Source organism: Hydra vulgaris, chromosome 15, assembly GCF_038396675.1.
Source record: "Hydra vulgaris chromosome 15, alternate assembly HydraT2T_AEP".
NCBI classification, from domain to species: domain Eukaryota; kingdom Metazoa; phylum Cnidaria; class Hydrozoa; order Anthoathecata; family Hydridae; genus Hydra; species Hydra vulgaris.
This window is the reverse complement of record NC_088934.1, coordinates 44,504,993-44,515,309: the sequence shown is the minus strand read 5'-3', so window position 1 is coordinate 44,515,309 and position 10,317 is coordinate 44,504,993. Positions and strand designations below refer to the sequence as shown.

The 10,317-nt window shown below is 25.4% G+C and overlaps 3 protein-coding genes across 4 annotated transcripts in view; all 3 read left to right on the top strand.

The window, feature by feature from the left end:
- The first annotated feature begins 2,590 nt into the window (after positions 1–2,590).
- Positions 2,591–3,404, top strand: LOC100214405 (COMM domain-containing protein 4). Its single transcript, XM_065820153.1, has one exon. The coding sequence runs from the start codon at positions 2,693–2,695 to the stop codon at positions 3,290–3,292; it is 600 nt and encodes a 199-aa protein (XP_065676225.1). The 5' UTR covers positions 2,591–2,692; the 3' UTR covers positions 3,293–3,404.
- A 1,383-nt stretch (positions 3,405–4,787) lies between these two features.
- Positions 4,788–6,941, top strand: LOC101241825 (peroxisomal membrane protein PEX14). Its single transcript, XM_065820152.1, has one exon. It carries the CDS (start codon positions 6,204–6,206, stop codon positions 6,867–6,869), a length of 666 nt encoding a protein of 221 aa, XP_065676224.1. The 5' UTR covers positions 4,788–6,203; the 3' UTR covers positions 6,870–6,941.
- Positions 6,942–8,950: 2,009 nt separating this feature from the next.
- Positions 8,951–10,317, top strand: part of LOC100210831 (arginine-hydroxylase NDUFAF5, mitochondrial) — a 28,501-nt gene continuing 27,134 nt past the window's right edge. Inside the window, exons 1-3 of one of the 2 annotated variants that reach the window (XM_065820770.1) lie at positions 8,951–9,198; positions 9,274–9,314; positions 9,390–9,453. In XM_065820770.1, coding sequence (XP_065676842.1) covers positions 8,998–9,198; positions 9,274–9,314; positions 9,390–9,453 — 306 coding nt within the window. In that variant the 5' untranslated portion in view covers positions 8,951–8,997. The remainder of the gene's footprint in view (positions 9,199–9,273; positions 9,315–9,389; positions 9,454–10,317) is intronic. The other variant, XM_065820771.1, reaches the window with a different exon arrangement.

Sequence of the window (10,317 nt, the reverse complement as noted above, 5' to 3'; positions counted from 1 at the left end):
AAGCTTATTTTGAATAGGTTAGTTTGCCAACAATATGCGCGAAATTCATTGCTCCATATATGACTTTCCATATCAACAAAACAGTTTGTAACATCTCTTTTGTTTTTTTAACAACATTAAAACTAATGTAACCTAAAGTAGCTAACTTAACCTTTTAATATTTTCCAACCATCTAGGAAATAGAATCAGACGATTCACTTTTGAAAGCTGAAAAACTGTGCGTTAAAAAGCAAAAATAGGATTTTACTTTCATTATTAAGAGTTTTACTTACATTATTAATAGGTTTTACATTATTGAGAGATTTTTCCAATTTTAACCTTTAAAATATTTTTTTACGTGTATATTAATTAATAAAAAAAGTTTGTCATTCAAATATATATTTTTTTTATTTGTATTTGTAAGAGGGGGATTTTCAGGATTAAAAAAGTTTAGTTTTTTTTTTGTGTGGTTACTAAGGTGCTCCAAGAAGTCCTAAAGGTTTTACCTCAGAGCACCGCGGAAGAGCATTTAACTTCAAAGTTCACGCTTCCTTCCTTACCAATATCGCTTATTGGGCTGAAGCCGACGTCGAACCTCGACGTCGGCTTCCTTGCTTTTGCGCCAGACCACTAACCACAGCGCCAGGTTTTGCTAAGTTTTTAAATCGCATTTAATAATAGTCAAAACTTTCGCATTAATTTTATATGTTATAAGATACAATTATGACCAATTAGATAAAAGCTAAGTAAAAAAAGAATCACCTCTGCATAATTACTTTTTGGTGTTTGTAAAGATTGAATGCAGAATATTGCCTCAGAGGTCACCAGTTTTTTAGTTGTTACAAAATGCTATTTTATAAAGAAACACAACACTTTTCCTTTATAAAATGTCAATTTGTAGCAGAAAGACTCGCAAGTTTCTTTACGAGACAAAAGTTGTCTTGTGAGAAAACCTACGAGGCTTTTTGTATCTTGAGAGTTTATTAAGTGAAAGTAGCCATTTCAATACTACGAATAAACTAAAAAGTTAAAACTGAAAAAATAGGAATGATTGTTCTGTTCCTTCAAAAATGTCGATTTGTCGCGGAAAATTTGTAACAACTAAAAAACTGGCTAAAAAACTAAAAAATTTGTAACAGAAAATTTGTAACAACTAAAAACCTCTGAGGCAATATGCTCCATTCAATTTGTATAGTACACTTATTGGTACAGTAAAGTTATTGCCGCCATATTTTTTATCGGCCATCATTTTAAAGAGCGCAAATAAGGAAAAACCGATATATATTTTTAGATTAATAAGGAGACCTAACAGTTTTATCACAGGACACCGCGCTAAAACATTTCGCTAAATAACTCAAGCCACCTTTCTTACTGATGTCACATACATAACCAGAGCAGAGATGAAAGCTTTAAATTTTTAAATTCTGAAACAAGCACTTTAATCACTGCACTAGGGCTTCTCAAGTTTAACAAATAGCTCGTGCAAAAAGCTACACTGACGAGCAAGCCTTGCATGTAGCTATAAACATTTAAAGCAAGCATTTTTTTGGCTCTTGAGCTTATTTACTATAATCAAAGCTTGAAAATAAACTACTGTACGATCTTGGATTGACTTGTAAAAAATAATTGTTATATAGTTATGTATTGTATAAAACCTTTAAATTTAAGGGTTTGAAACTAGTTAGTTAAATAAAACTTGTGTGGTGTATATACACTTAACTTCAACTTGTGTGTTGTATATACAACTTCAATTTTTTTCTTATTCAACTTACTAAAAAACATCCACAGCCGAAATAACCGATCGATTGAAAAGAAAGGAAAAAAAAAATGCGGATTTGCATACTTGAGTTTACATATTTTTTTTGAGTTTATATGAGTATTTAATATTTTCGCTTTAAAGCATGGCCGACGACACGGGTTTTGAAGTGGAGGGGCGCAATCGTCAATTTTTTAAAAAAGTCCTCTGTATCTAAAATTTTCTAATAAATAATAAAAAAAGGTCCTTCAGACAAAAAAGTATGGGGACACGTGCCCCCCAGTGTTGTCGACCCTGTAAAGTCTATTCTCGGAAGGTAATAAAATTATACTGAGAAAAAAAGCGTTTACAGAGTAAAAAAGTTTTAGGGGAATCAGTTTTTCATAAATTTTCCTGTTATGCCTGGAAAAAGCATCTAAATATTTTTTGTTTTTGCAAATGTCTAAATGTGATTTGTTTCTTTAATGACCGGTCTTTCAATATTTCTTTATGCTATAATTCTAACACGGCTATTTCTAACGTTGATCTCCTCAAACTAATTTACTTTTGGTCCGTTTTGGCGGATATTGATACTTTTTAGTGAGCTGAGCTTGCCTTGTATATGGGCAATTAGTCGGAAGAGGGTAAACCACAATACCAAGTATGCATGCTTGAATAAGGGGGCTAACAAGCCCTGATTTTCCACTTAGGCTTTCGTCTTTAAGGAATTTAGTTATAAGCGGTTATTTAAATGAATTTTCCAGGGTGTGTTTAGTCAATTACTTTTTAAATTAGATTAAAATTTAAAAGTTTGGTTTGACAAAAAACCGGACACAAATCCATTTCAACTCATTCATGATTCACTCATTCGGAAAATAAATGTAACGCTTTTGTTAGAGGACTTCGTAAAAAATAAAATATTAAACAGCTTTTTTTATTGCTTGTTTTAGTTAATAAAAAATAAAATAAAATAAGAAAATGCGATTTCGTTTTTGTGGGGATTTGGATTGTCCTGATTGGGTTTTAGCAGAAATAAGTATACTTTCACGAATTAGTTCAGTAAAATTAAAGTTATTTTGCCAGCAAGTTATGCTCCACCTGTTAGGAGGGTCTATTGACTATAATAAAGTAAACAAGTTTACTGCTGATGCAAAGTTGGAAATTAATGATATTAAAGCAGCTATTGCAGCTGTTGATTTTATATTTACTAATTCAGCAAAGTACCAAGTTAACAGTGAAATTCTTTCAAACGAATTACAACAGTTGGGCTTACCAAAAGAACTGGCAATTTCAATGTGTAAAGTTTTAGATGAAAATGCAGAGAAACTGTACAGTTATTTAAAGCAGAATAGTTTTCGTTTGTCAAGAATGGAAAGATTTGACTGGCGTGTTGATTATGTTTTAAGTTCAAGTCACCAGGATGAAATAAATGAAGCCGAAATCCAGATTCTAATAAAAAAACAATCTAATGAGTCTCTTTCAGAAACTGTCACATTCTCTTGCACCAATGAAAAATTGCGTTGTTTATTAGCAGATTTAAAATATGCTTACAAGTTGATTGAAGATCTTTCTTTATAAGTAAAATTTATATATTTATGTGCAGTTTGAAATAGTTAAGATTTTTTTAATATAATAGTATTTTTTGTATTGTAATGTTATTTTTTTATTTTTTATTCACTAACATATTTGATGTATACAAGTTATTGATAGGCCTTTAGTTAACTAAACCAGTACACTGCTAAACTAAGAGAACCAAGTGGACTCACTAGGAAATGTGAGAGGCAAAAAAATTTAATTTGATATACTTCAAAACAAATTTTTGAACAACGTTGTTTAGAAAATTTGTATTATCTGTATTTTTATTATAGTATTATAGAATATAACACAGTATAGAATAGAAATTATATATATATACATATACATATATATATATATATATATATATATATATATATATATATATATATATATATATATATATATATATATATATATATATATATATATATATATATATATATATATATATATATAAAGTTTAAAAATAATAAAAATTATATGTATATATATATATATATATATATATATATATATATATATATATATATATATATATATATATATATATATATGTATATTTAGTTTGAAATGCATGTTTCGAACTTACAAAGTTTAAACTGATGATGAACTTTGTTAGTTCGAAACATGTATTTCAAACTAAAAAGTGTTTTTTATTTCACTAAAATAATATATATATATATATATATATATATATATATATATATATATATATATATATATATATATATATATATATATATATCTTTTATGCTATTAGTTAAATTTTTTAATTTTATTTAATTTCATAGTATTTCTTATAAACTTTATATCCGATATGAAAAAGTTTAAAAAAAAAAAGAAAAAACTCAAGAGAGACCTTTTTAAGTTAGTTCAATGTCTGTCCAAAATTCTCAGTTGAAAGATGTATATTAACTATGTCTATCCCCCAAAAATTAGTCAATGTATGTATGCTTTTTAGCAACTACCCCTAGATAATTAATTTTGTTAATGATTGTTTAAATGTGTTAAAATAAAACAAAGTTTGAAAGATACCAAAAATGATTGAAATGAAAAAAAATACAATGATTACATAAAATAACCACACATTGACTAATGGTTTGTACTTTTTTAACTTATTGACTAAAAAAGTTTAAACTTATGAGTACAGTGCCAACCTAGATTTGCAGGAAAATATAAGTAATAGCACTCCTTGCATGTTCTCCCTATTAAAGTCGGTTGATGTATTGACACACCCTGCAGTCTATGTATTGAAACTCTGCCATGCCAAACCCTAAATAAATCAGCCAAAAAATATATATATATATAAAAAACAAATGTAACAAATAAAATTGAATAATCAATTCAGTGAAAAGATAAAACAAAAACATTCTGAATTAATAGAATTCCCAAGTAAATAAAAACAAGTCCTGAAATTTTTGAGATATTAACAAAAATCTTTATTATTTTTAATACCATATTATTTTTCACGAAGGAAAGTTCTAGCTTGCTTTTTTTTTTTTTTTGAATTTTTTTGAATTTTTAATTTTAAAGAAATCTGGTCTGAATAAAACATTTATTTTTGACAGCAATAAAAGTAAGTATTGTTAATAAAGTTAAATTATATTTTAAAGTTAAGGTTTTCCTTTTTTTTAAGGTATATAATATATTAGGTATATAAAATGTATTTTTTAGATAACTTTACCTAAATTGATAACTTGCTAGTTTACTATTATTAATACATTTTTTTATTCTATGAAAGATCTTATAAAACCAGTTGTGTAACATAGTGGTGGTTAGCAACAAGTTGCTCTAATAAAATCTAAAAACTATAAGTAACATTTTTGGAGTCAAATAAAAAATATATAAATTATTTGGTGAAAACATACTTTTTTTTTAAGTTGAGTTATATTTTCCAATCAAAGTTTAGTTAAATTTTTCATTTTATCAAAATTTTGTCATCTGACAACTGAAATGCTTCATAAACTGAAATGCATAAAAAAATAAAAAGTTTTATTTCAATTTCAAATTAAAAAAGAGAAAACCCAAAATCATGCGAAAGTTAAATAATTTAAAATAGTCTTGTCAGTGAACACTCCATTCATTAAACAAACTAGATATTTTTATAAAAAAGTTAAGAAGAATCTTAAGTTTAAAATAAGGCTTAAAAAATTAAGCTTAAATTTTAATAATTTTTAAAATATAAATTTAAAAAAAATTAGTTAAAAGATTAGTTTTTAGTTATTAGTAACCAAGTTAAAAATTAGTTATTAGTCTTAGAAAAAATATAAGATAGGGAATTTACAAAAAAGCTGAAAAAAGTTTTTTGTTAATATTTCAATAAATAATTTGTTTTAGTAAGCTTAATTAACTCTAAACGTATTTTATTTGAGATATAAACACAGCTTGTCTTGTTACTTGGGGATCCCTTTAATAAAATTAATAAAAACATAAAAACATTGTAGTTTTTGTGTTTTTTTTTTTAAACTTAGTTAAATTTCTCAATTATTTTAATGGTTTTTACATAATGTTTACTTAATTTTGTTAACTTTATATACAAAGAATCGTTTAGAGCTGTTTTTTTTTGTTGTTGTTTTTTTTATCAAAAATGGCAAACATTAAACCTTTACTATAGGAATATATAATTATATATTTGTATATATATCCAAAAATAAAAGATTAAGGTCAGCGTTTTTGAATATATTTGAGTGTTGATCTTAAGTTTTCAGAAAAGGTAAAATAAAGAACAAAGTAATTGCTTATATTGCTATTGTTTTTTTATCTTACTACCTGCCCAAATCCCAAGTTGATGTTTGTGTGTCCATGTATACTTTTGCATTTACTTTGTATGCACTTTTTTTTAAAAAAATTTTTATGTTTATAAGTTAAATTTCTATTATTTTGACATTTTAGTTTTAAGTTTGTAAGTGAAATGAAAGTAAATAGTAACGAAGATGTTGACAGTAAAAAAGTTGATGTGGCTGTGCGATTCCTCAGTAATCCAAATGTCAAAAGTACAAATAAGGAAAGCAAAGAAGCTTTTTTGAAAAGTAAAGGTTTAAATGATATGGAAATTTTGAATGCTATGCAAAAAGCAAGTTCTGAATGTGAGATTGCAGAATCAAATAAATGGAGCATTTTTACTTATTTTAAAGGTATAGTTATTGGTGCTGGAATTTTATCTGCCGCGAACTATGCATATAAGGCTTATATATTACCATATGTAGCACATGAAATCAAAGATGACGGAAGAATAGAACGTCTTGGAGAGTCTGTGCAAGCAATGAAGGATGATATTAAACAGCACACCTATGAATTAAGCAGTACACTTAAAGATATTCAAACGGTTCTAGAAAAGCAGCATAAAATTATTGTTCTTTTGCAGGAATCAATACAAAATTCACCATTTGATCACACTACTCTTACTGATATAAAAGCAGAACTCTCAAATGTTAAAACTATGATGCTAAGTAGAAAACAATTTCCTAAAGCTCCATTCACCCAACAATCAAATGAAATTCCTGCTTGGCAACGTGTTGATAATAAAAAAGTAACAGATGTGTCAACTGATGACACAAGTTCTTCCGAAACAATTTAGATTAAAATTTTTTTTTTTTTAATTTTTTTACAATCTGTCATTTCAAAGGAAATATAAAAAAAAAAAGAAGAATGAGAAGTTTTTTTCATTTTTTAATGTTATTTAAATTTAATTAAGATTTAGTAATCAATTTTGTAAAATAAGTTACTTTAAAGTTGCATTTTCTCATTCCAATCATTTAAATATGCTTGAAACTTATTTTTTAGATCCAAATTTATTTATTTATTATTTTTTTATTTAAGATTATTAGTTAACAATGTGCTATTTAAAAATAAGTATGCCAGGTTTTAAAAAGTGTTTTTACTTTTATTAAGTTGTTGTTGGATAAAAAATGGTAAGTAGGTAAGTTGTAGTGAATTGTAGTAAGTCGTTGTAAGTTTTTTTATTCTGAGTAAGTTTTTAGTCTGCTATTGTGTGGTAAAAATTTTAGTCTACTATTTTGTGTGGTAAAAGTACCAAGTATTAGTTTCTTAAAAAATAATAACTGCTTTTTTCTTGTTTTACAAAAAAAAATAACTTTAGTTAGGTATAGTAGTAGATATGGTGTAGTAAATAGATTTTATTTATAATAATAATTATAGTAATGACTACAACTCTGTTTGCAGCTTTATTTACACTTTAACAGCTTTGTTTTTACCTTACCACCTTTGTTTACACTTCTGCAGCTCTGACTGATTAGGTTAATTATCTTATGAAAATATGTCAGCAGAGACTCATTTAGACCTAATTTAGTTTCATTTTAACTCATTTAGTTTCCTCCATTGACTCTTTTTTGATCATATTTTTTTTTTTTTATCATTATATTATCTTGTGCAAAATTGCAGCTAAATAAAGAATCAAATTTTAGTCGATGTGTCTATCTGACCCATGCGCTATAGAAGATATATATGATATATATTTTCATGATATATTTACATGATATATATTTTTTCTATAGCGCATTTAGATACTTGCTCACTAGTTTTGTTTATCTTCATAGCATTTTCAGAAAAAGAAGCAAAAAATGGAGAATAATGAAAGAAAGGATTGGTGCCCTATCCCAAACCCTCGGTTGATGTAGTAGTACTCTGCTGCAAATCAGCCTATTTGTCAAAAAAACATTACAGTCTATTAAGTTGTGTTTTGTAGTTTTTTAAAAAACAATAAAATTTAATTAGTTTTCTCGATCAAGTTTTGTGGTTTTTACATAAAGTGTACTTGATTTTTTCACTTTGAAAGAAAGGGTTGTTAAGAGCCATTTTTTACTACAAATGGTATTATATATATATATATATATATATATATATATATATATATATATATATATATATATATATATATATATATATATATATATATATATATATATTAATATCATTAACAACTTTTTTATCAGTATTTTTTAATTTTAAATCAGTACAAATACTTAATTTCACTCATGATGGACTATAAGATAACATCACAATTTTATTAGATAATAAAATTTAATAAGTTATGTAGATTTTTACATAACACAATGGGTTAGGTAAATTATTATACAACATAATTAAGTTAAGTAGACATTTTAGATTTTAGAAAATATTTCTGCTTAACTTTTTAAGAACAGAAGGGACATAAAAAAATGATTTTTTTTCCATTTGCTTTTATTTTATTGCACCAAACCTTTAAGAACTGTAAGAGTTACACTAATTAATTAACTGAGGGTTGCAAGTTGCTTTATTTAAACTGAAGGTTGCAAGTTGTTTTATTTAAAGCAACTTGTAACCAAATTTTTTTCAATAAAAAATGTGAAACAATTTTTATTTATATGTATTATAGAACAAATTGTTATAATGAATGTGACCATTTTAATTAACAATTAAACATAAAAAACCTATAAATGTTTTTAAATTAATTTATCATAGCCAACAATAGTAACATGTTGTAATAGTACAAACAATAGTAACATATTGTAAACATGTTGTAAATATTTGAATTTTTAATATATGAAAAAAAGCAATAGACTTTGTTTATGCATAACTCTATTAAATGTTTACACATTTTATAGGTCAAATAAATTTTTTAACTTTTTAAAAGTTTTTTCAAGTACATTTTTAAAGTGATAAAACTATAATATTTTTTAGTAAATAAATATTCTAAATGAATGTAAATGTTTTTATCCAAAGCAAGCCTTCTTACTTCAAGCATTTTATTTCAACCAAGTTTGTGTGGCATTAAGGTGCTGATAACAAAAAGTTATTCTAGCAATAAAGGGACAACAAATGTTTTTGATGAAAAAACCAAAGTTCACCAGAAGAGGATTGCTGCAAAATTTCAGGATGAACATATTTATGATTATCTTAAAAATGAAGTATGAAGTAGTTTTTGAATATTTAAAATCAAAAATATATTTTTGATAATTTGTTTTCTAAAATTTTGATTTGAGGTAGCAGAAAGAGTTGCAGATAGATTAGCTGACATTTTGAAGTAAGCTTTCTTTTTTACTATTTTATATTTTTAATATACTATGATTCCTTGTGAAAGCTAAAGTTTTTTATTTAGGTATTTTCCAAAGGCATTAGACTTTGGTGCAGGAAAGGGTTATTTAGCGAAGCACCTAAATAAGGTAAAAGATTTTTGTCAGCTTTTATTTTTTTCAATAAAATTGGCATTGATGATACATAAAACTCTTCGGAGACTACAGTAAAGTTTAGTTTTTGAGACTACTGTAAAAAATTTTTTTACTTTTTTTTTTTTTTTCATTATTTTTTACTTATTATTTTTTTGGCTAGTTATTTTTGGGTTTAGTCATGCATTTTGAGTAGTTTTCGAAATCTTTATTAACTTTTAAAGATTGAAAACACAGATTGAAAAAATTTTTATAAAAAGTTACATTATTTTATGATTACATCATAAATACAAGATTGTAAATCATATCACTATTAAAGCAAAAATTTATCAAAAGTCAAGTTTGTATCTAGTTGTCAAAAATAAAAATTTGTAAAGAAACATGAACAATCCAAATTCATATTCTAAAAACTTAGAGAAACATGATTTTAATAAAAAATTGGCGTAAAATATTAGATTGTAGAAATTTGTGCTAAAGATATGAATAAAAAAATATGAATAAAAGATACTAAATCTATAACTCTTCTGTAATTGGATTAAACTTCTTTAAAAAACTCAAATCGTTTTATATCCTGTATATAATTAATAGAAAGGAAATCCGTTTGAAAGAAAAATGAAAATCTCAAATGCTATACGCTATGCAAATAACTATGCAAAAGAAAGTTTCTTTGCAACAATTTTCGACAAAACTTAGAGAAAAAAGTATTTAGAATCCAACTTATTAAATCAGAATAAAGAGCTGCATTGTCAGATTTTATGTTAAAACTAAATCATTCAAAAAATGAAGAGATAATTAGCAGTTTTGTATTTGTAAAAAAGTTCAGATTTAATTTTTTTTTAGACGATCAAAGAGTGAAGGTTA